Source organism: Hypomesus nipponensis, chromosome 12 (assembly GCF_054491055.1).
Source record: "Hypomesus nipponensis isolate SF chromosome 12, ASM5449105v1, whole genome shotgun sequence".
NCBI lineage: Eukaryota > Metazoa > Chordata > Actinopteri > Osmeriformes > Osmeridae > Hypomesus > Hypomesus nipponensis.
Genome location: NC_140372.1, coordinates 3,693,382 through 3,719,808, shown reverse-complemented (window position 1 = coordinate 3,719,808; position 26,427 = coordinate 3,693,382). Strand labels below are relative to the sequence as shown.

At 43.4% G+C, this 26,427-nt stretch overlaps 1 protein-coding gene across 13 annotated transcripts; it reads right to left on the bottom strand.

Annotated features, from left to right (window-relative positions):
* Positions 1 to 2,774: 2,774 nt before the first annotated feature.
* impg2b (interphotoreceptor matrix proteoglycan 2b) lies at positions 2,775 to 26,392 on the bottom strand. 13 transcript variants are annotated; one of them, XM_084667751.1, is made up of 22 exons: positions 21,449 to 21,821; positions 21,114 to 21,362; positions 19,985 to 20,151; positions 19,843 to 19,868; positions 19,600 to 19,632; positions 18,837 to 18,883; positions 17,922 to 18,238; positions 15,642 to 17,837; positions 15,363 to 15,524; positions 14,310 to 14,368; positions 14,167 to 14,187; positions 12,729 to 12,982; positions 12,492 to 12,553; positions 11,230 to 11,485; positions 9,014 to 11,076; positions 8,649 to 8,868; positions 7,857 to 8,067; positions 7,462 to 7,650; positions 6,067 to 6,268; positions 5,568 to 5,647; positions 4,066 to 4,138; positions 2,775 to 3,962 (listed from the first exon to the last, which is right to left on the bottom strand). In XM_084667751.1, exons 1-21 carry the CDS (start codon positions 21,525 to 21,527, stop codon positions 4,105 to 4,107), a joined length of 6,927 nt encoding a protein of 2,308 aa, XP_084523877.1. In that variant the 5' UTR covers positions 21,528 to 21,821; the 3' UTR covers positions 2,775 to 3,962; positions 4,066 to 4,104. The 13 variants fall into 13 exon arrangements, with proteins under 13 accessions (XP_084523877.1, XP_084523878.1, XP_084523880.1 ...); XM_084667752.1 differs by having other exon boundaries at positions 15,642 to 18,058; positions 18,191 to 18,238; XM_084667754.1 differs by having other exon boundaries at positions 15,642 to 18,058; positions 18,191 to 18,235.
* Positions 26,393 to 26,427: the final 35 nt, after the last annotated feature.

Below are 26,427 nucleotides of genomic sequence, written 5' to 3'. Positions count from 1 at the left end.
AAGATGCACCCCTAATTCAATCCTTACACCTTGGAAGCAGCACGAGAACCAGTGCAAGCTGGAATCCATCACACCAAAACAGGCAGATTGGTGTATTTACTGGGCTCTGATAGCTGTGGGCCTGTGGCCCAGTCATCACCTGTCCCCTAAACAGAGACAGCAACTCGCTGCTGTGTGTGTGTGTGTGTGTGTGTGTGTGTGTGTCTGTGTGTAGCTGCGTGTGTAGCCTTGTGACTGTGTGTGTGTGCGAGTGTGTGTAGGTGTTCTCCTGACAAGGCGTTACTTTAATTGTGAGAGGGGACTCGCACTCCTCTTCATTTCGCTCTTCCTCTGTGGTAGAGACCTGTAGGTTGGTGCTGGCGTGTAAGTAAATGTGTGAAGCCCTCTAGTGGCAGGAAGGGGTAATGAGGAAGTGAGCGTGACCACGCAGAGATGGCACCACAGTCTTCTATGTTTCACTGCCAGGATTGTTTTAGTGACAAGGCACACAGTGCGACAGAACACCGTTAGCCGTCTTGGGCAGAGAGGAGGGGGCAAGGTTTTGCCCTTCAAACATCCTGAGTCCGTCCCTGTGCAACACTCAATGTAAAAGCAAGGACGATAATAACAGTATAATGTGAAATTGACACATAAAATTATACTGTAAAAATATATTTGGTAATGGAAAAATGTTTCTCTGGGCAATCTTTAGCTTCATTTGAAGAAAATGGTGGAATCGATTAAGACTGTCACATTAGCTGTCACCGAGGAGAAAACCGTGAACCAAACTGTACGGCCAGCGGCTTCCCAGTCTCAGGGAGTGGTTCAGAGTGGATGGTTAAACTGTCTGGATCGTGTGCATGCAGAGTATCATTACTGAGTGCCTGCATTAGAAGCCAAGTCATGATCCGTGCACCAGATGCAGAACCCATCCAGACCACATACTCATTACATAACCCACCTTTGCTGAAGTCACATTTCAACCAAAGAACCGTGCCATCACATACAGTGCATCTCTGCAAACCAGTGGAAATACCCAGAAATAAACAAACGTCTCCGCTTCTTTCATCCCTCAGCTGCAGCGTCTGAAGGTGCTGATTAGAGCCAGCTGACAGGTGCGTGTAACAAACTCGGTTCTCACCGGTGAGAAAGACTGGTACAAACAGTGTGATCGGTGTGATTAGATCAGCATTCCAGCTGTCTCGAGGGCGCGCGTGTGTGTGTGTGATTTTTATCTGTCTGCATGATGCCGTGGCCACGGTTACGAGGTGTAAAACATTCTCAAATCAAGAGCCTCTAACTAGCCAACGTACCAGGATTGACGAGCTCAAATTATTCATCTAAGACTGATCTCATACAACTCAAACTCGTCCTAGATTTAAATAAGAACTGATGCTGAATCCAGCACACGGGTCAAAACTCTAATATGGGAATCTCAGCCCTCATAAACTGCCTTGCATCACCCGAAACCCCCCTTACAACTCCTATTCACAAGCCCTGCAAGCACCAGCAGCTGTTTGCTAAGTCGTTCTTACACTGCTACTCAACTGTGGTTTTGTGTTCCGCCCGGGACCCCTTCAGCACGATGTGAAGGTTCTGTTTACAAACGCTGCTATGGATACCAGGAGATTAGACGTGGGAGGGGAATCGTTTTAGAGGTTATTAGAGTCATTGCGGTTTGGAGCAGGAATGGCATATCTACAGTAACACTGAATCCACTGGAGGTAATTTTCCAATGTGCTTTCCCAGTGCCTCTGAGAAGCCTGTTGACTAATATGTCGGAATTCCCCATTTTTTACCCATGCATGGCTTGATTTATTTGGAGGTTTAACAAATGATTGTGACAGGATGTTGGCCCTGAATGGTGATGGGAGTGGGTTACCTAGAGAGGCAATGCTATCAGACAAGCCTCTCACCATCTCCAACTGTCTCCATCTCAACCCCCCACACATCCAATAGAACACCAATAGCCCTGTGAGGGGTTTTCCGGTTGCAGTTCTGCGAGTATTGGTCATGTCAGTGTGTAGTGATATTTACTAAAAGATAGTTAGGATAGTGTCTGTACCATCGTCCAGGTAACATCGATTTGTAGATGAACTTGTCTTGTTTACGTCATCATTCAGCTTGATGGTCAGATATTTACATGTAGTCACATAAGTCCTGCCGATGAACCGGAGTGAATAGACCAAGGAGGAAATCTAGAGTAGGAGGCAAAGAACTTCAGTTTTCCCACCGTCTTAACTGTCTGCTCTCTGTCTTTAGGTTGTCATGGTGCCACGTTTGACTGACAGGGCGAGAGGTAGTCCTGGTCTTGTTCAGGGTGGAGGCCTGGAAACTGTGGAGAGGACATTTCAACAGCAGCCCCTGTGTGCTCATCCTGTGTCTCTCCCGGCAGGTTTGACGAGGACAATAAAGACGATGAAAGCATGAACACCGAGACACAGTACAGACTGAGCAGGGAAGGAAGAACAGGGACGAACAAGCAAACCAAACAAACACACCCCACCCACAAATAAAAGTGCAGGCTCAGGGTTTGTTCGGTGGAAAGAGCTTAAAGAGTGTTTGGTTTGAATTACTGTAAGCAATTGTTAAGTCGTGGTAAGGCATGTACCTTGAGCAAATAGGTTCTTAAGGATGACCCAGAGCATGACCTGTCACTTTGTGTTTGAGAGACATTGGCTTTGCTCTAACGCTGGAAAGCCTTCGAGCTCTTAGATTACGTAAATGTCAGTGCTGACCTTGTGCCAACTAGGCACCTAGACCTCACCAAATCATTAATAAAAAATAAAAAAAAGTAAAAAATAATAACATTTTATTCTGAAAAAACATTTGCACGTATTTGCTCTGAACCGTCTAAATCCTAGAAACACTTTACAGAGCTTTGTTTGGTTTCTCAGCTATTTGAAGACAATGTAAAAACACAACATCACGAAACATGTCCATAGCAAAGACAAGAAACACATTTAACCCTGAAACATTGGGTTTAAGGAGACATGTTGAAGACTAACTAAGAAAAAAAAAAAAAAAAGTATTTTTCCTAAGCACACACCAAAAAAGAGCTCACCAATGACAAGCATGGTTAAGCTGACATCTAACAAGACTTGTTGATCACAATGTGTGTATATCAGAAACCACACCTTCGATCGAACATCTTTACATTGGTTTTGGGATAAAACCAAAATAGTTGACTTATTTGGATGAACACTCTCTCCCTAAACACCGACAGGTATACATTGTACCCATTTCAGGTGGTACTATCTATGCAAATGACGACCTATAAATCTTTTTACTAAATATTTGAATCAAGTAATTTCAAAAAACCAGAATATTTCAAGCTGTGGGCAGGAGCTTACCACACCAAATGGGACAGTGACCGTGTGGGGATATTGAGCAGAATAGTTGTCACAAAAAAAACTGATGATGTGTACAGAAAAAAACATATCTATAAATGACAATGTACAATGACAGTTGAATTGTGTCCAGTGATTTTGCTTTCCTTTACACAACGTCCCATCCAAGATGACTGAACCTAATGAAGGCACTGAAGAAACAGATGGATGAGGAAGAGAGGACAGGAGGAAATAAAGAATGGGAGAAATCCCACGTCCGGCGAGTAAGAAGCAAGTCCTGGACAGCTTGAAAGCTGTGCTTTCTGTGTTTGTTTGGTGCTGAGATGATGTGCAGTATGTTCAAAATGGTTGCATCGAAAGGAGTAGACCTAAACTGACAAGGTGGGGAAGCCATTGGTAACAAAAACAAAGTGAGTATTGACAGCCACGATTATTTAAAAAAAAAGTCAGGTCACATGAACTAGTGGCCCACTGCTTAGGTCCAGATTCCTCCTCCGCACAAAAGTGTCCTTATTAACGTCTCTGTTTCCATCCGTCCACAAGATTGTCTAGAATCGTCGTGCAACGTCAGAATCACCGTGGCAACCGAAGACACATTCTTTTTTTCTCGAGACCAAAGACAAAGGCAGCTTCCTGAAAAGTCCAAGATGAAAAGTTCACTACCAACACACAAAGATTGCGACACACTGTGTGGGTTTGTGAATTAAAAAAAAAACGAAGCATGAATAGAACTTACCTTGGGTTGAAAAGCGTCAACTGAGGCCTTCAAAGGGTCCTAGTTGGAGGAGCTCACTTGCTGGTCCAGGGCTCTGTTTTCACACAAGAGAAGATCATCATATACGATGTATACAATAGATACATCATAAGTGACACAAAATGAAAAATAAGCAATGAAACGGCTTGACATGAGCCTTGGACAACTGCTACATAACACAGCACCTTTACATTCAGCAACCTGGTTAAGGATTTGCTCTTTTGAGACAACTCCTTCAGTTCAACACCAAAAGACAAGCACTGTCAATTTTTAAGAAATACTTATTGTGTAGCCCACTTATCCCCTATGAATTAGAGAAGGGCCTTGAAGTCTTATTAAGACACAGTCAGGGCCTCTCGCTCCCTTAGAACACATGACCTGCACACGATCACGCTCTGTCCTGACCTCATCTCCTCTCTTCTTCCTGGGTTTTGACATTGCTGAGGAGGTTAACCACCCTCGGACGTCCTGCACTGCATTTGTGCAGAGCTCAAAATGGGAAAACAGGTACGTGACGCCGCCTCTATTTTGATCATTTTGATGATTTGACTGCTGGACTGGACTATTTTACACGCAGTCATTTCAAAGCTGAGGACCGACACGCTATTAATAAAACCTGTACTGACTTATACTTCGGTCTGTCACGATGTGTACATTTACATTTAGTCATTCAGCAGACGCTCTTATTCAGAGCGACTTACAGTAAGTACAGGGACATTCCCCCCGAGGCAAGTAGGGTGAAGTGCCTTGCCCAAGGACACAACGTCATTTGGCATGGCGGGGAATCGCTCCGGCAACCTTCTGATTACTATCCCTCACCGCTCAGCCATCTGACTCCCACGTATACGTATCTTAATGAAGCATATTGAATTACAGGTCTCAACATACAGGGCAAGACTGACAGGAAGGCTGATGGGGAGGAGAAAGTTTGCAGTCTGCTAGTCACTTCCAAGGCTCAGACGTTATACCAATCAGAGGGCGGGCGTTCTATTGGGGGAAAGAGAGATTGTCCAGTCTGTGTCGTGGCTCAAACCTTCCAAGTCCATAATCTCTGGGGAGGTTTGGATTATCAATCGACCTTGCATTTACCCTCTTGAGGGGCGACACTATGACACCATTGTTTCCACCTAAAGACTAAAAGGAGTTGTAACTTTTTCTATTTGTGTGGAACTCACTACAAAGAGTCAAAGGAGAACAAATATGAATGTGTAACGTCTCCGGTTCCTACAGTTTTATACTCGAAGTAAAGCTTTACAATGTTTTAGTAGGCAATATATTTTTCTCTTCGTACAATATAAAACGTTTCAAATTTAATTCCAGACAATGAGTTGTTGTGAGTCAAAACTGAGATGAATTACCCAGGAATTTCTATCTCACCATGAATGTTTCTATGAACAATGAATGGCCCTATTGAAATGATTTATTATTTGTCTCCAAGTGAGGCTCTTTCCCTTTCTCTGGTCAATTCTGAAATAGTCACTTACACTTGGTGCTGTCGTACAAAGTCTGCAAACTGGCGATCCTTCGTGTACAGCTCCAGGATCCTCATGCGGTCCTGAATTTCCTGAAGGGAGAGAGCCAGAGACAGTTATATAACTCTAGAGGTAGTTGTGGGGTCAGATTCTTCCAGACTGCACGCCCACAGTTGGCCTGGCTACTCAGGTTAGCTTAGGCTAAGTAAAAATAAAGTCTTGGTTGAACTTTGACCTGATTATCCACAACGGCCGCAAACAATGACACAATGGCAACTCTTTACATGAAGGTCACAACACATACCATGTGACAACATAGCCACACCCACAGTAAAAATGGTGCTATGTAGTTATGCTATGAACTATATAGAACTTACTCTTTTATTAAACAAACTAAACGGCCTTATGTTATTTATCTTATTTACACAACGGCATATCATTTCTGTCTCTACACGGTCGGGCGACCACGTCTCTATCTCCCACTAAGCTGGATTGCGTCTGTGTTCACTACCTGATTACTAAGGTCACTGTTCTCGTAGACCTGACGTACGTCCCCACTGCCAAAGTCAACCGAGGAGTAACCGGCACCACGGTGCGCGCCGCCGCCGCCGCCATCGTCATAGCGACGGTAGTACTGGACCATCATGGCGTCGTTCTCGAACATGGGGTTGTATTTGGTAGCTCGCTCCAAAGACGGGGTGCTGTCGCCGTGACTACAGGGTAGACGGGAAGGGGGGGGGAGACAATGAGCTCAATTATAACACTATCCCTTTTATATGATATCACTTATGTCACTGTACGTCACGATATATTTAGACACAGACAGATGCACTCGCGAACACTGCTGCCGTAGATGGGCTCGACCCTCGTTTGCGTGTGGGAAATGACGTCAGGCGACAGTGGCTTTGCTCACAATCGGCATTGACATCACATCCTGAGGCTTGTTAAACAGGATTCCAACCAGCTGGTCAAGCATGTTTGCACTGCCCATCAGACACATTATGTCACTCTGTGCCTGTTCCAAAGCTTTCTCCTCTTTTAACCTTAGCTGGCAATACGCTCTCAACACATGACTGAGCTTTCAAGTGCATTACCCTGAAGAGAACTGAAACTGCCTTCACGGCCAGCCTGTTGCTCATTTTTCCTGTCTGATCACAGCCACTTGTCTGTTTGAATCAAGGTCTAAGACGTCTATGAACGCAAACAAAGACATTTCATTTTCAATGGCGTATACTAAGCAATCTGAGGTTTGTTTAACACTTTTCACACAGGAATCCAGTGTGCGCATTTTACCACCTAAAACCTGACGCATGTGTTCCATGAATTGCACAGTTGTCTGAAACATCTCTGCATTTGACCCAAAAGCTGCCTCAATCTGGATGTCGTGAACCTGTTACTGTTTACAAGCCGCTGTGAGAGGGTGTTGACTCTGCTCTGCTAACTGTCCCACGGCGCTAGATCAGGCAGCAGTCCAAGATCTGTCCGTCGCTACCCGACTGTGTGTGTGCAAGGGCAGAGACAGCCCCCATGGTCACCCCACAACTCATGCCTCTAAACACAATCAGGGCTGTTTTGATGTTTTTCAATAAACATGTCCTCGTTGGTTTATAAGAAAACAAATTGATGCCAAATGGTTTCAACACAGTCCCCTGGGCCTGTTCTTTTGGACTGGTTTTTGGGTCAAGCATCACTATAAAGACACACAGGCTCCAAAGATCCACCAATCCAAACCTTTAAATACAGTTATTTACATCTTAGTTTTTCTACATAGATATATCTGCATTTATGCCTTCGTCCAGTTGCCTACTTCTGATCCAAGTTTTACTCTCATAGAGATCGTTCTGTACCACTCAACAAAATAATAATATTGTCTGTTACATTGAATTATTTTCCTGTTGGTGCTTACCGTAGTGGGTCTTCTGAATCGTCCTTGTCATAACTGTCCCTCAGTGTCCTGGTTAAGAAGAAGACAATGCCAGCGGCCAAAAACAGAAAGCCAGCGACAGAGGCGAAGGCAATGCCAACAACCAACGGTTCTGAAACATACTCTTCACAGTGTTCCCCACGGTACCACCAGTTCTCCCCCACGCGACATCTAGAACACAGGCAGACAAACAGAACAGCATCGGAAACCACACAGACACGGGCAGAATGTAAACCCTCAGAAACTCTCACATTCACAAGCACACCTTGACAAATACTGAATCTAAACCCCCTTTATACACAAATGCAAACATACTGATCCAAACAGGCCGAATCCAATGTCCCACATTCAGGGGGCATCTCTAAACTTTTGCCCACCTGCAGATGGCCCCCTTGCCAGGAATGATGTCACACTTTCCGTCGTTCTGACAGAAGTCTTCCTGCAGCTCACAGAGGCTCTGGCAGGGCAGGCTATCAACGCTGAAGTAGCCTGCATCGCACACACACTCTGCCTCTCCAGACCACCGGTTCACCATGCACTTAGAGAACTCATTGCAGGCCTGGAACTTACAAGGGTCTGCTTTGTCACCTGTTAGCAAGAGAACATACACACAGTGTATCAGTTGTCTGGGGCTTCTCTGATACAAAGGGGGGAAAAAGTTTACGTTCATTGCAATAACAGCAAAACTCCAGTACACACTTTATGTTAATATATATTATGTGGATACATGTGGGTTTATATCTATTACTACTGCCTGGGCTGCCTTTCAAAAGTGCATGTGTGATGGCAGAGACCTGGATGTCCCTAAACTGTCCCTGTGGAGTCCAGACAAACTGTGACTCAGCTTGTATTAGGATCAATGCTGAGACGCGAGTACATTACTTCTGATCAGCTCAGACAGTTTATGAAAAGGGCTCAGCTCAGTGGGGATAGACCACGGACACAGACACAGGAGGATGAGTCATCCATATCCCGCAGTATGATATGTCTGGTCATGTTTGAGCCAGACAGATTAGGTCATACATATTCCCATGGATACAGTTTCAGAAAGCATTAGGAGTTTCCAGGTGACCAGTGACCTGTTTTGAATGTCTGCTGTTGCCATGTGACAACTCAGTTCAATACATACGCAAAAAATAATGAGTAGAAAGAGTGGGGTTGACGTGTACCTGATTCCACGTCCAGTGAATGCTTGTCTATAGCCATGTTCTTGGTTTGGTAGGCGGTGTTACAGAAGTCTTCGAGGATCAGGTAAACAGCGTTGGTGACTCCTCTAGGCACAGGTTTCCAAAACTTCATCCTGCTGTTCACCACAACGCTGCCGTTCCTGAAGTTCAAGATCTCCAAGTTCTGGAAGTTAGTGAGGTTGGACTGCAGATACGGGACAAGCTGGAGCGGAACAGGGAAAGAGACAGTGTCATTGTGCTCATCATTGATAACTACTCGTATCGCTAATGCTAATTACTTTCATTTTGAATGTAAAACAAAATAAAATACAAAATAAATAAATACAGAAACTGAAATAATAGATTACCAGTTCTAGAAAACTCTGCTCCAGTTCTTTGTACTCAGCAGAGCTCTTGTTGAAGAGGTCTTCGGAGAACATCATGTTGGTTACCCTGAGGCTGAAAAAGACCATCAAAGCCCGACCAGGGCTGGCTGCCAGAGCCTTGCTGATGTCTCCATCTGAGCCTTGAGCAACACTGGAATACCCACTGCTGTCCCCATCCATGTAGCCCATCTCGTCATACTGGACCACGTCGAATGTAAGGTCGATGTTGTCTGCCACGTTGGAAGAGCCTGACAGAGACGTGTTTTGGCCAGGGGAGGTCGGACTTTGAGGAATGAAAATATTTGCTTCTTCGGTAAGGGGGACATCAGTCTTTTCTTTTACAGGCTCAGCCAGAAAAACGCTTCTGTCTTCAGTTGGTGCAGTTGTCTCTGGTAGCTTTTCTGTGGGCCTGAATGTTGGCTGAAAGAAAGGAGGTAAGCTTGTGGGAGCTTTTTCTGTACCGTTTACAGTAACTGCAGAGAGTATTGAACTAGGCTCCTCCAAAGATGTTGTGCTTGCTTGGACCCCCTCCTTTTCTTCCTTTAAAAGTAAGTCCTCGTTCGAGGATTCGTGGTACAGGAGATCTTCTTCCTCAGGCACAGTGTCTGATACACGTGTAAATGGTGACTCCTTTTCGGGTGAGAAAGGGGTGCTGTGACTTGCGGTCACGGATGGAGTGACTAGAGGGGCTGCGGTGGCTGTACTAACGAAAAGGATTTCATCTTTAGTTAAGTCCTCATCAGATAAATCAACATTTGGGGCAAGGGGGACCAACTCCTCTGTGATTTCGGCCACTTGTTCTTCCAAAACCTCAACTTCATCATTGATGTCTTCAATTTCTGGCACCAAAATTAGCGTTTTTTCAGTGAACCACTCAATATCTTGAGGTGTAGATGTGATCCTGTCGTAGATGGAGTTTTGTACTGTGTCCAACTCCACATCCACAAAGATTGCTGACTGTGTGACCGGCTGCATTACAGTTGTGTCTGTGTCCAAGTCCTTCAGGATGAGGGGCTCAACAGTAGTGAGCTTCTCAGTGGATGCTACGTCTTCTGAGGAGTCAACACTAGCTGTGGGAAGAGTGCCATCTATGGCCTCTGGGGTGGTTGCTCCTGGGGTGGTTGCCTCTGGGGTGGTTGACCCAGGGCTGGTTGCTCCTGGGGTGGTTGCACCTGGGGTGGTTGACCCAGGCGTGGTTGCCTCTGTGGTGGTTGCCTCTGTGGTGATCACAGGCAGTTCCTCTAAGATTCCATGGTCTTCCTGAGATGTATCAATGGGTTCCATCAAAATAGGGGCCTGGCTAGTGTACGCATCTGGAATGTGGTAGTTGGAGGTTGATGCTATGACAGTGGACGTTTCACTGGGATAGTAATCATCATATAAGCCAGAGGCCTCCAGTGTTTGCATGGATAGTTCCACTGTCAAGGTCTCCATAGTCCAGAACACAGGGGCTTGGGTGGTGGTCGTGAAATGGGGGTTGGTACGGATGTCCTGGGTGATGAGTGTTCTGTCTAGATACGACTCCTCCACCTCTGGCTCTTCTTTGTGTTCCCCTCCAGATGGGGCGTCACCGGTTTGTGTCACAGAATCTTCAGAGTCCATCGGCTCAGGCACCTTCGGATCCACAACCTCTGGGTACCGTGTGAAACGTGGAGTGACATCTTCTCCCCACTCCTCCTCTTCCTCCTCTCCTCCAGTTTGTTCCGGCTCGGTGTCCGGTGGCGGCATCACCTCCTCAAAGTACTCGCCGTTCTCTGAGCCTGTCACAGGCAGCGACGGCCAGACCTCCACCCCTTGGCCATCTCCAGAAAAGCCAGAGCCAGATCCGGCATCCAAAAAGTGATCGTTGAAGCTTCCTTGGTCAGAACCAGAAGGTGCTGAGATAGGGGCCTCCTCGGTTCCTGCGGTGGTCTGTGGTTCTCCAACAGAGAAGTTGCCGGAGCCTCCAGCTCCAACCACATCATCCCCATTGGGAGTATCAGTGCTTGTGGGTTGAGTCAAAGTGTTGCCCAAAAGAAATCCCTCTTCTTCAATATTTCCATGATCTAAAACCAGAATAACACATGCAGAAGTTCATGAATGGAATCTGTTCTCTTAAAGACAAGAAAAAATAGTTAAAATAATAGAAAACATACAATATGTTTATCACACAGCAGAATGGAATGTAAATCTGGTGTGTATATAAAAGTACTACTCACTCTTGGTAGAAACAGGGGTGACTTTAGTGGAGCCCAGGTCCAGAGTCTTATCAGAAAAGTCTGTGGATGGCAGAATGGTGCTCTCATCCAGAATCAGGACATCGTTTTCACTCGCCACCACGGTCCCGGAGTCCTTCCAGGGGTCAAAGGGCAGAGCCGGGTCAAACAGAAAGTCGTCCTTTTTCAGGAAGAGGTCGTTGCTATCCAGATCTTGTCCAGGAACATCAGGTGGTTTCTCGGCAGCAAGAATGTTATCCTAAAACAAACAAAGAGTTAGAATAATGGGTAAAGTAAACAGCACATTTCTTGCTGGACAGTCTCGCTGGTCTCCATACAAAAACACTGTGTGTTTTCATTTCGAACTTTCTCAATGCCGTGTTTAAAGACATTACAATGAGCTCATCCATCATGAGGCAGAGAGTTCAAACATTTATGTTGCATCCATGTTACTAGATATATCTGACTAATTGGGATGCTTGCACATGTTGGGAATGACAAAAATATATACAGCTTATGACCGCTAGCGAACACATAATCCTTAAGGCCCATCAACAGATAAAAACACATTATAAGAACAGAAATGTAAGGATATTACTCCCTAAAGAATGAGCCAAAGTACACAGTAAGGACAATGGACACAAAAGCAAATACCCTCTAACTTTGTCAAGATACTGTACGCTTTTTTAACATGTCAGAACATCCATAAAGAGAAAATGGATAAAGAAGATTTGGCTCACACACACACACACCACTGGTGCTCTTCCAAAAAAAAAGAAAAAAAAAGAATTCTTACAAACAACAGAGCCAGTTAAACAGTGAAACAGGGCTCGACCCACATAAGTGGTCCAGATCATGCAAGTGAGCAGCGTTTTATTGTCTTTCACCACTAAGATAAACAAAACTCTGTTATGGCCTGTGGGCATCAATACAAATCTTGAAGTTAACGAAAGTCCTAATGAATTAACTTCAGATGTGGCCCTTTAAATACTAAATTTAACGGGTCTGTCTCTGTGTGTTTAAGACAGAGAAAAAAACAGAGAAAGTCCATTTGGGATTCACTGAGGCATTTTTAACTGTGCTGCTTGAATTTGTCTTTGAAATTACAAGCCATGTCTGTCAGTTTAATACATTTGCGTCATCTTTCTATTATATTTCTGTTGTTATCTTTATTTATTATATACTTTTTTATATTTATTAGTGACAATAATTTGCTCAATATGGCATTTCTGAAAATAGCCAGAAAACATCTGTCAGACACGTACCATGTTATCATCTGTGTCTACTGGTCGACTTGTAGGCTTTCCAGAGGGCAACAAGTTCTCCACTGCAAGAGAATAGGAGGGTTAAGATCAAGTGAAACACTTAGCAACTATTGTTCTCTATAGGTTTGTGACTTGGACATGGTAAGCCATTTTGTGTCAATAATATTGCTCATTCAAACCAAAAAGCTAAATCAAGCATGCTCAAAGTCTATGAAGGTCTCTAGATCTGGTCTTTACCATTCTCTAGCTGCAGGGAGTCTGGATCTACATCCAAAGTAGTATTGCTCATGAAGTTCTCCTTGTGCAGGGCTTCTGTGATGTAGTTGCGGAAGTCAGTGATGGTGTAGACCACAGTGGGACGCTCTTCAGCGTCGGGGAAGTTTTTCTCCACTATGTTGGATTGGAGGGTGATGAAGTCCATGGTCTCATTACTGATGCCTGCCGCATCCACCTCCAGAGTCACAGCGTAGTGGACGACCACAACCAAACCCCTGAGAATATAGATTGGTGTTGATACAGTGTATACGACATGGAAAAGCAAAGGGATAATATTGTTTACAAACCATCTATCTGGTATCAGCCTACTAATAGTGTTTCCTCGTAAATCACCAAAGGTTTAAAGGCAACAGGAGAGGGTTCTAGCATGAGAAACCTGACCTAGATACATTTCCAGGCGTGCTCACTGCAAAGTGTGGGATGGAAGGCCAGCGTACTTTACGATCAGATCCACTTCTACCCTCATGACAGCAGAATTCCCCTTCGGCTTGAATGCCCTGGCAGGACCGTTTATTGCTGCATTGCTTACAGACATTATACGAACCCCAGAACTGGGGAGAGCTAGGTAGATTTAGAGTCTCAAAGAACGTATAATGTGTTACCCACAAGTCAGTCCATAGGGAGAAACTGCTGCTTTAAACCATGGGAGAATCTGCTCTCAACGCACTCATTGACAGGGATGAAAATCCATCTTGTCATAAACCTTCACCCATAATCCCATCGTGACCAGCAGGTGGTCACTAAGAGTGCGAGGGACTTATCCCACTTATGAGGTGATTGATCATTGTAAGGATATTACTCTAAATTAGAGTAAAGTCCATCCACTGACAGGTAGATGAAGAGTATAGTATATTAACATGAAGCACCCATGAAATATCAATGAGAATGGACAATATATGCCTTTAAGTGAACATGTCAAACATGTAATGGATAACATATGTGAAGTATATTGCTTTTATTTTACTTTATGAGCAAACTCCTGTATTTAGAATTAATTGAAAGGATCATAACCTTGGCCAAACAGAGCAATGCAAGTAGAGCCTGCAGATGAGGGGAAATTTCAGGTTTATGTGATCTCACTGTGCTTATTCAGAAACATACACATGGATATATCATTAGCAGGACTGTGTGTATCATACACAGAGCAGGACTGTTTTTTGGGGGATATAATATAGCTGAACTGGGAACTGAACTGTAATGTGATGAATTTATAAGACTTCTGTGCACTCTCTAACAGGTATCCGTCTTGCCATTTCAGCACTCTCTGGGTCATCTTCAACAGTTGCGTGTCAATGCTCGCTGTCTACAGTTTATGAGAATGTTTTGTGAGTGATGTGTGCTGACATGTGAATGCAATAACTCTGAACAAGTTTTTTTAACAGTAGGTATTTATGCTTACCTTTCAAGGTCCTTTTGTGGTCTTCACATGTTGAACGTAAACACAAAGATGAAGTTAAAGGAATTTTGAAAAAAGAAATAATGAAAGGGCCGTAATCATGTCTACAGTACTTTCTTTTTCTGTAGTCAGATTTTCAAACTCACCTGAATTCAACAACAAAGACACTCTTGAACCCTGGTAATCGTTCAAATGCTTCTTCAATCTGAATAAATACAAAATAATACAACATATTTTCAATGGCACATCCATTTGCCATACAAATCTGAGTGTTTTTGCTTAGTTTCTGATGCTAAAATCATAATTTGTCCACTACGTAGGTTCTGATTTTGAAAAACATACTTTATGACAGATTTCGACTGATATACTTATACAAAGAAATAAAACATTGGTAAACACTCATTTTTAATCCAGGACTATTTACCATGTGATTATTACTACATTGTTAGATAATCTGTAACACAGACAGAAACCTCCTTGCCAAAGCTCACTTCTTGATCTTTGTGCATCCTAAAGCTATCAATTTCTATCAAGAGTCAGAACATGAAGCCACCTCCTCTCTCCCCTATAAACAGATCCAGTCAAGTGATCTTCTGCTGTTTCTATTAAGGGAGTCTTTTATCCGCTTTGCATTTCCTTTATTAATGACCTCTTGATCTAACATAAAACTAAATTCTGCCATGCGTGACCAAAGCATGGATGAAAGTGTGCAGCGGCCAGTCCCAGTGATGGGAATTCACCGGTACTTTGCTTTTCCGGCAGAGGACATTTTTCCAAAGCTGTCACTCCAGACTCCATCACCAATGCAACTCACAGTGACTCATTGTACTCTGTTCTCTTTAAGTTTTCCTGGCAGATTTCCTCTGTGTTCCCCAATACCTAGCAAGCCCTGAGACAAACAGTACAAATGTTCTAAAGCATGAAAATCTGTACATCTGAGACAAAAAATACTACAAAACTCGTGAGTGAGTTAGCTCTATATACTCCGACTTTAAGAGATTGCATTATGTAATGTGCTTCCTGTTTGTCACTACAAAAAGAAGATAATTTAAAGTGTAAAAGGAGTGAATGATCATCTGTTCATCAAATCGTTCAGAGATGTGACATAACTGGAAATATCGCTGAAAAAGCATACCGTGTGTATCCATTTAGAGTATCTCAACTGATTTAAACAAAAATGAAGAAGGTTGTAAATGTACCTTTTCAGTAAACTGTTTGGCCAGTTGTTTGTATTGGACGCTGAAGGGATCTCTCAGGGCATTGTTGTAGGTTTCTCCTTTCAGTCTGATGCTCAGTTCCACCACCTGGTCCTTCATCGGCCTCAACGGCCTCACCTTCACATCATCTATCTCGTTTCCAATCTGTACAGAGGACAAATTGTATCATGACATAAACAACACTGTTCAGCAATTGTTTTCATTCCTGGCATAAAGTGTTGATAAAACTGTACAGATTGTGCCGATGCAATAATTACTTACAGTATTTTCATTCTCCTCTACTGTTTCGAAGTCCTGGTTTCCAAAAGTGTCATAATTTGTTTCTTGTAGGACAGTAGTTGTGTCAGTGGCTTTCTGAGTGGCACCATTGTTATTTTCTTCAACTGCGACCCCAACTGTCACATCTGGAGAAACGGCTGACATAGGAGTGACATCGTGGCTGTCATCCACAGCAGCCTCTCGTGACTCTTCAGGAATGTCTTCTAGAACAGTCTTGGGTGTGACTTCGACTGCAGGCTCAGGAGCGATCTCTAATGGAGACTCGGGGGAAATCTCTACAGCAGCTTCTGCAGCTTCAACCATATCAGTTTCTTTATCTGAAACCTCTGAGGTCATTGTTACATCCACAGCTGTTGGAATCATCTCAGCTATCTCTGAAGTGTCCTTATCTGAATTATCGTCTTCGTCTTCTACAGTTTCTGGAGAGGCCTCATTTGGAAGCTCAAATTCTTCCGGTAAAACTTCAGCTGGAGGGATTTCTTCATCTGTCTCTGGAATGGTTTCAACAGCAGCCTCAGGAGCTGTTTCAGGCTCTGATTTATCTTCTGTTGCTATCTCCGGTGCCGTCTCTTTAACTGCACCAGGGGTATTATCAGCTTCAATAAGATCTGCCTCTGTAAATTCAGAAATAATTTCCTCTGTAGTAGCCGAGATGATCTCTTCAACATGCTCTGTCGAGATCTCAATTCCCACTGTTGTTGTATCAACTGGAACACCAGCCTCTGTTGCCAACTCTTTTGTGGGGTTCAGGGTGGTTTCCATGACACCTCCCGCAGTCGGCTCTTCTGCAGTACTTGTAGCAATCTCTACGTTCAGGGTAGTGGTCTGTACGTCAACCTCCAAGGCTCCCTCCATTGTTGCTTCAGAGGCAGTGACTGCTGTGGTAATTTCTGTTGTTGTTTCACTTGTAGCTTCTGTAGCTTCCTCAACCCCTGCAGTGTCTACTACCGCATACTGTGAACCGTCCTCTGCAGTAACTACAGGTGGAACCTCACTATCTTCCTCTGTCAGAACCTCTTCAGCATTCACAGCTGTTTCTGTGGGCGCCTCTGTGATCGTGACTGTGACCTGGAGAGGGATCTCAGGCTCAGTCACGGGTGGGACCTCCTCAGCCTCTTGCTGTGTGTCATCTTCTGGAGCTCCTGGCTCTGACGTTCCCGGAGTGTCCATCTCTGCATCCTCTGGGGTGGTCGTCTCAGTAACCTCTGTGTAAACCACCTGCACAGCCTCTTGAGTTACTCCCGGAATGTCGCCTAATGTATCCTTGATGAGAACATCTTCTGTGATGTCATGATTGATTACTTCAACAGGTTTGTTTGTTGTGGCCAAAGTGGCTTCAGAGGGGACACCTGCAGTGACATCAGAGGTGACCTCTTGCAAGTTCTCTAATGGACCTTCTGGGGCCTCGAAATCTTCCTCTGGGATCAAATACACTGTTGGGATCGGGTTAGTGGCAACGTTGCTGTCCTCCTGAGAGATGTCATCCACTGCAGGATCTGTAGGAACATCTTCAGGAAGTGCTTGGATGTTTTCTTCCGATGTGGGTTCTAATAATGTCTCTGGTATTTCAGATGGGACATCTTCATGGACGGTATCAGGAATAATATCCACAGTGTCTTCTAATGCAGCTTCAAAAACAGTATCTGGTACCACCCCTGTAGTTGCCTCTGGAGTCTGTTCAATTTCTGGACTATCTATATCAGGCATATATGTCGTACCGTCAGAAGCAGTCACTGACCAAGGCTCCAAAGAAGATTCAGGACTAATCTCTTGAATATCCTCTGAAAGATCATCATTGGTCTCCGGGATTACCACTACGGCAGCCTCAGAAGGGGCCTCTGAAGTGGCTTCCAATAAGTCTTCTGGAATTAATTCCTCTGTGAATTCTAAAATAACCTCATTAGATGTCGCTGCAAGGTTCTTAGCACCAACGTCATGTATATCTTCTACAGGAGCTTCCGAAGGTGTTTTCGTACTCGCCTGTAAAGACGGTTCCAAAGTTAGCTCCTGATCACCCTCTGGATCGGTCTCCTCGCTCGTGGTTTCCAGGGCAACCTCAATCGTAGCCTCAGAGGCAACAACCTCCACGCTGCCCGCTTGAGCATATTCCACCGCGTTGTCCGTGGCGACGTCAACAGCGGCGTCTGTGGTCATCTCTTCATTGACTTCAAGGCTGACCTGATCAGGTAGTGTGTGGGTGACCGATACAATGGACTCGGTTGACATTTCCAGAATCTCATCTGATGCAAGAAATGTTGTCACCTCAACAGTATCTCCATGGTCCTCCTGAGCGTTATCATCATCGCTCTCAACCATCACCCAAACTGTGCCTCTTGGGGTAATATTATCTCCAATCGCCTGTACAGTAGGTGTAGTTTCTCGTGGAACGATTGTAGCATCTGTGGTAAATTCATCAGAAGAAGTCATTCTTGGATAAACAATCACAGTGACCCCTTGAATTGATAAGTCAGTAGTAGCAGTGTTGAAGACTCCAACTGTGACTTCTGTGCTTGTTTCTGATGAGTGGTCACCTCGCATTGTTGTAAATGTATCTGCTGGCACCACACTGATTTCTTCTTCTATGACAAGATAGAAGAAGAAGAAAAAAACGAACACAGAATGAAATCCTGGGTAAGAACTGATGGTATCATAGATAAACAAACAGCCATAAGCCTTTAAATATTTCTCATTGTGGTTTTCGATATTGCCTTTGCAAACATTTTACAGATTAATCTATAATCACTATAAAAGTGTAAAATGTATATTGTTGCCTATCCAGTCTAAAGCTGTTGCTAGGATAAAATCTGAAACAGGTGAGACAAAGGTCCTCAACCTAACTCTAATGTCTACACTCTCCATTAACCACAGAGGCGTCGCTAAGCAGGATTAAAGCTCTATTCTAGGAGCAACGACTGTCAGGAACGTCAGACAAGCCCCACAGAGCACCGGGATGGAGCCACAAGTGACACAAACTGAGAGCACTGAATGACAGGGGGGATCCACTAAATATAAGCCTCTTATCTCTCTATTTGCAGTGATATCAATATCAATACCTACTGAGTAGCATGTGTTTTTTGTATCAACGATTTATCACAATAAATGTCAATTCCATGTCAATTCTGACCATGGGTCAACATTACAGTTCTTTCATACAATCCATTTTAAAAAGACGGTAACCTTTTGGGACGGTGAATGCTTCTTCTTCCGTGGGTTGGGCCTCAGAGCTACATGAAAGAAACGATTGAGTCAATACTTCAGTCCCCGTTATCACAAAGGATAACAAGCCATCATAACATTTGCAAAAGCGGCGAAACAGTTTCCAAATTCACTCCTTTACTCACCCCTTGGAAAACGGAAACAACTACAGTGTTTTGTTGTGACATGCAAGCAGCTCACAGGAAAGCAAGCTTCTACTACGGTCTGATCTTGTCTACCGAATAAGGAAATGTAGGTAATATTGTTCCAACTAAGCAGGATACAACCAATCAAAATCTAAATATCTGATTGCCGTCTTGATTGATTGATACATTATGAGGATCATAGTGGTTGTGTGACTGCTTAGCTGGAAGAAAAGCACACACAAACAGAATATTCACTACATCTGGCCTACTATAATCACTAAGGTATAGCACGTGTGAAATAATGTTTTAGTAATTGAGGTTTAATTTTTTTTTTGAATTTGACTGAACTGAAGCCATTTTGACTCGAACACTGTATTCTAATAAAGGGCTTTATAAGATTGTTGTTCCTGTGTGAGAATGCTTCCCAGAAACAACTTCTTAATTCCTGGTAGATGTATTTATATTTTTTATGAAGTAGTAAGTAGCTAAAAGGAAGAATCTTTCTCTGGGAGTGAGCGCGTGGAGAAGGGGAGTCCTTGCAAGCAGAAAGTCTCTAATACAGCTGGGCGTTAGAAGGAGCAGGGCCGAGCATGGCCTACCTGCACACTGTGGACCTTGAACCGGTGGGCTCACTGGCGTGAAGGGGAAGGGTTGGGGGTGAGAACATGGGGGAGGAAGGAAAACAGTGTTTTCGAAGAGGGTGAGTTCTACACAGACGGTCTCCTGGACCACGTTCGTTCCCAAACACACGAGAGTGAGGGGGAAGGCGCGAAACAAATTTTGTTTCATGAAACAAAATGCAAGGCTTCGCACATCAAAGAGACATGGCAGTTTAAACTCACCTGCTAGCTGCAGTCAAAGCCACTCTCTGAAACACAGAGTGAACACATCTATTAAAATCATATTACAAACGTACACATAAAAACTCACACAAACTGCAACGTGCATCACAGGCAGGTGACACAGGACAGGTGAGCTACTTACACTCCTAACAAGGTTGATGTGCTCCTCTGATTGGCTGAAATTGGCACCTATGTCCATAACAGTGAGAGATCCATCCTGGCACTTGTTAACCCAGGCTTGGTACTCATTCCTCTCTGGCAGACGATCCCAGAACACCTTGAATGCCTCCCATACGGTCTCCTGACAAACTGGGTTAGAAAAATGCACACATTCAACACATTAGGTGCTGTGCAAAACTCAGATTTCCGTGAGAACTATGTTTTATTTTTATTTTTTACCGTCAGATATTCCACACTTTTGTTCCTTGGAAAGGTAAGAACAAAATGACATGTGGCTGATGGTTTTTTCACACATTTTTTGGAGGCCAGAAGAAGGGTGTGAGACCACCCATGTGATTGAGGACCACCAAGAGGTCCTTCGGGGTAGATGTGTGGAGAGAGCTGGTGCTCAGGTTGTCATGGCAAAGTCTGGCTCATCTGATCCATGTCTGGGACCGCTATTTCGGTAGTGCTGCGGCTTTCACTTCTAAGCTCTGACCAGGTGAGGATCCACGTGTTATAGCTATCTGACAGGCACCACAAAGGGGCAAGTCTTGTTAGTCTGACTGATGTCAAGCTTCCTTGGTGCCAGACATCCTACCATCTACCTAAAAGCCTTCCTCGTGGTAGCGTCAATCAGTGCAAATGAGGTCGGAAATGGGCTTGGACATTCAACTCATTAGTAACAAGTTCTTCACTTTCACAATAAGCTTAGTGTCATCATGAACCTGACTCTTTGTCATCCGGTGAGGTTGAACTAACATGGTTCTGTACAAGTGTTCGAAACGAAGACTTTGGGAAAAATGTAACATAAATTAATTCTTTTTACGTGGACATGAGGCTCAGATGCCAGAAAAACAACAATAATTGAATAGCATGTTGTGTATAAGATGTGCTACTCAAGGACAAGCATGTTGTGGACTTGTTTTACTAGCTGTTAATCTGGGAGGGAAAATGTATGTATGTAAACATGTATATTCTTATCAAACCTAAACTCATTCACATGAATGGTGTACACAAATTAAATTAGGGTTTTTATTAACTTATTACCACCAAAATGCATTTGAAATGTAGGAAATCATGTCCATGCCAAAAGTGAATTGCTTACATACCTCGAAGATGAAAGTATTTAAGATGATTGTCTATTGCTTGCTCCACAGTGTCCTGAGTGCATAATCTGACTCCACTGGGGAAAAGAATATTTCTCTTTCTTCTAGATATGGCGCCTTTCCCTTCGTACGGCTTGAGGGACTGAGTCTGAAGTCCTTTAGGTATGGTCGGCTGGCTTGAACTCCCAGAAGAGTATTGAGATTTTACCCGATTTGGTGCCATGGCATTCTCTGCAATTCCATGGTTTGCATCTGCAAAAGTCAATCAGATCATTTAAAACCACAATCAAGCAATTCAACTGAATTTTCATGCAGCCCATGCACGTTGCTATGTGTACCTGTTTCCATGTGAATGTAACCCATCAGAAAGATGCTCCACAGAGCCCACAAAGTGCTAGTCCTAAAGATAAAAGGCATCGTAATAAAGTGGGCTGCAATAATCAAAGCATAGGCCTGTACGTTTCTCCTCCTTAACTGAACATAAACGGGCGGGTTTGGTGCATAGTCCACTCGTTCGATCGCATGGTCCAAAAGTGGGTTATTCCTTCAATTTCTTTCCGGTGCCATTCCCCTTACAGAGTGGTCATGGCAGAACTGGAAGACAGCTCTCCCAACCAAATAGGCAGATGGGACTTTGACAAGAGATTTTTTTTTTTCTACGTTGTAATCCTATTTGTTAAGCTCTAGAGGTGGCTTGTGAAGACTGGTGCAAGCCTTCAGAGTGATAGTGCATGCTTGTTCAACTTGAAAATAATCAACATTATGATGCTCATAGAAGCCCAATGTATTGCACATTGAAAAATTCTATTTTTCAAAAGACAACTAAAAAGCCACAATTAAAGTTCACAATTAAAATACAGTCAAATTTCATTTAATTAATGTCAGATTTTTTGGGAAACACTATCCAATAGTTACATTTACTAATGTAAGTGAGACTATTGCCAGGACTGTACTTGGAACGTACGCGTCATTACTATGTAATGACTATGTACTCCCATCAATATTGTTAAAGGCACCCATTACTTAATATGCTACAAATTCTGGAAAAAATACATTGTAAAAAAAACATACAAAAAACAAAAATTCTTCTTTATTTGTGAGTCAGGTTGTATTTAGAGTATGTGCAAAACATGCCACAATGCCATCAATGAAATAAGCAAGAAACAGTAATGAGAACGTATGATCTGTCTCTTACAGGAAGTCAGTTGAGGACCCCCATTCTCATAATGACACACATACTGTAAATACACTCTCACACACACACACCTTCACCCACACACCCTCACCCACGCACAGAGACAAATAACCCGGGGTGTCTGGACCCAGTGTTTGTTGTGCCTGACTCTTTTCACTGTACGACAACAAAAGCCTGTGATTACCGAGGGACAGGCTGATTTGGAAGTGAGTAACGACGCCTCTGTGCCAGTAAGCCTCTCCGACCTGTGCGACATTTCAGCTCAGAGCAAAGGAACAAGCTGTGATGTCGCTAGAAGCTGGCAAGCATCAGTGGGAGGAGGGGTTGGTTTAACGGAGAGGAGAAAAGAAGACACGTGTTTCTGAATGGAGATTGTGTAGAGCGTTTTGATCAGAAAACAACATTTAAAAGGAGTGGGGAGGCCACTTTCTTTCACTATGTTACATTCGATTGAGTGGCTGGTAGCACTGATATTCATCCGCCCTGAGATTTGAACTGGTCACTTAGTCAGTATGATAACCGATAGAGTTTTACCCTAGAACGAAGACAGGTGGCGCATCAGTGTTTATTTTAAATGAAGGATCAACGAGGCCTCAGATAGCTTGCTGTGCAGATCTCCACCGGTTAGGACCGGTGAGGGTTCATTCTAGTTTGGTTGCGTGCCGTTTCGCTTGTGATCCAGTTGGGGACATCTATCACTATTGACATGCCGTTTACTATCAAGTAATTAGCCAGGTGGTCTCCCAGGTGTTGCCTGGGTGACACAGGATTAGGAGTGTCAGAAGGGCAGACTGTGAATGAAGAGGTCAAACGCTGACTTCCTGATCTATACTTCAAGTAGAAACTCCCTCTTAGTAACAGTTGGTGCCAAACTGAACTCATTTAGTGAAACTTTAGGAATATTGAGAGAACGATATGATGTCAGAATGAGCATCTTGACCGTAAACTCTTTGGGTTGCGATGAATCCGTTTGGCCATTATTTGTCTTAGTTTTTTAAAATCATTTTCATGATATCAGAGGATTACCACTTAATTGTCACAAAAAGTGGCAAAAGTATTTTGTTGCAATGATACTCATTATTAAACAATACTTTCCCCACAGGCAAGTAGGTACTGCAGCTCTACCTAGTACAAATAAGGGAACAGATAAGACTATTACAAACAGTCACAGATAAAAAACGTAACTAGCGTAAACAGTGAATCGTCTAATTAAACTATTATCTGCTTATTGTGAGTATTGGCAGGCCATTGCCAGGACCCTTCACTCCATCTCAGGATGTTTACGAAATGACGTCGAAGCAAGGGGGAATCAACAATGGTAGACGTCTTTTATTGGATAATTCGGTGAGCAGATGGCTGCCTGCAAGCAAACAATGGCCACCATAAAGTCCTTCTGATGAATAAAAACAACACTGTGCTGAGTGAGTTAATGAAAGCCGTTTAGTAACCTTGTGGGAAGCGTTGGTGAACAGATGTACGAGATGTGGGGGTTTGGGAAAGGCCAGTCAATCCCAGTTGAGTTGGTTCAGGGTGCAAAACAAAATCCAATTCGATAAGGGAGTTTATCCCGTGAATGGTTCTCTGTAATGTTAGAATTATTCTAAAATGTTGTGGAAAATCATCTTAGTTTTCATAGAAACTGACGAATTGATTAATGGAAATGCTATTTTTAGCATTAATCCTGGAAAAACTGTTAATCACTGAGCAGATGCCAGACAAAATAACTGTCAAAAATAGATGAATAGGCTAGTCTCCAAATTCACTTGGGAGGTTTATTGGAGCAAATTCCTATGAAAGGAGAGATTAGTAACACAGGAGAGGGGATGGAACCCATCTTTGGCTGAAGTACTAAATCTGTCTAATCTTGAAGTCGGACTCAGATTAGCTTTCCCGACCGCGAGTCCATCATTACCTCATTCTCCGTCTACTCTGGTCTGACGGGCCAACGATCTCGACCTCCTCCACTTGTCAATACAGATTACAAAGCTCTGCGAGGCACTGGATTGTCGCCTTCCACTGGCCACTGACCTTTACTCCTATGGCCAAGTCGACTTATAAAACAGGCAATACTAAACGAATTTGATATGGAAGGAGGTTAACTATGGTGTTTCGTTCAAAGAACTTGAAAATGATTGTTTGTAGCTTTTGAGCTAATACCTTTCACACATAAATAATTGGACATACTTCTGAGTCTTCATTTCGCTACCACAGACGAACTTGTTCCAGCCAAACCATTTGTGCCACTGAGAATTAAACTAACCTATCTCTTATTTGAGATTTAGGCCTACTTTCTACAACACTCACCAAGCGTCCTGTAAAGAAATGAGTATTCTCATACAGGTAATGGGATCGCAGCTCTTTCGTTCTCTGTGGGGGACAGACCGCAATAATCTTGAGATTACTCTTCCAGTCCACACATTCCAGCAGATGCCTCTCTAAATCAGCGAGGGGAGCCCAGGAATCTGTTTAAATCCTCTTCCGATCAGAAGGCCACCTACACCCATATGGTCTAAGCTTGGTGATTCACAGCTTTTTATTTTTTTATGTCAACCGTTTCCCGACGGTCAGGTGACTCCCAGACTCTCTCAATCACACGCACATGCCAACCAAACCAGAGAAACTAAACAAGCGACTACTTCCAATGTTTATTTATTTTTGGGTTGTAAGCAGATAGAAAACCACTCACTTTTGATCCATGCCCAAAGTTCAGCTAGAGGTCAGAGTACATAGGTTGCATTCAACTCAACACTTGTAACACTCGTAATCAAAAGGTTGCTGGTTCGATTCCCGGCCAGGCTAAATGACGTTGTGTCCTTGGGCAAGGCACTTCACCCTACTTGCCTCGGGGGGAATGTCCCTGTACTTACTGTAAGTCGCTGTGCATAAGAGCGTCGTCTAAATGTAAATATGGAAAGTCGTTTTTTTTGCTTGAACACAGAAGGTAAACCCTAAAAGCAGTAGACTTGAATCTCAGAGCTGAACTGATTTTAGTCAAACTGATCTTAGCCTTAGCCCAATCCCATTCGGCTGAGCTGGGATAAGCAGAATGGATTTCCTTAATGGATACTATGAACGTTGACAAGACACTGCTAGACAATCCATATAACCGCAGAGTAAATTAGTCAAAACTAGCCAAAGGCCTGTCAGTACTTGTCTAGACTAGACATGTGCTGCTTTGCACTATGGGTTTTGGTTATAGCGTATATGAGATATACTGTTATTATGATTATTATTTTAATATCGGATTTGATTTAGCTAAAGTGATTTAGATATGATTTAACACAGCTGTGGGGAGTCAGCTCATCTACAGACAGGAATGTGTGTGTTTTGTGTCTTTCTGTGTGTGTGTGTCTGTTTTGTGTCTTTCTAGGTATGTGTGTGTTTTGTGTATTTCTAGGTATGTGTGTGTTTTGTGTCTTTCTGTGTGTGTGCGTCAGTTTTGTGTCTTTCTGTGTGTGTGTGTCAGTTTTGTGTCTTTCTGTGTGTGTGTGTGTGTGTGTGTCTAGGCCCTAAAGCTGGTCATCACAGCCCTAAAATGACAGGAAGAAGCTGTGCCACTAAGACAAAGCCTGCAATTACCTAAAAACACTATGTCTACCCTCTCTAACCAATTAAAGGCATCTGCTTAATGCTTGCTGTGACGCTAACCTATTAATTGATTACCTACTTGCCAGAACTCATGGTAAGTTCCTGAGAACAGCGGGGAGGTACTTGGTGTCATGGAGATCTGCTTGTGTAATTTACATGAAACACAATTGAATAAACGTAGGGTTGTTTCAGAGTTATCACATTGTAAGAGGACTCCTTGTATGCTTACGCAGACCAAACAGCTGCAATATGTGGAAAGCCAAAACAATGCTGCCAAACTGTTTTACTTGTTTGTAGTGATGCCTTATTGTCTACAGCTGCATACAATCTCCATAATAATAAAATAAAAATAAAAAACAGAACAAGAACCAAGCACCTAGAGTTCATGTTTAGTTTTTTTTCTGTGGGAGACATCACAATACTCACTGGTCAATGTTTCAGTGCAGATATTCCACAGGTCTTCATCATGATCGGCTCTCGATGCAAACATTTGCCAAAATGTTCCTATAATAATCGTTCAAATGAGCAGAACAT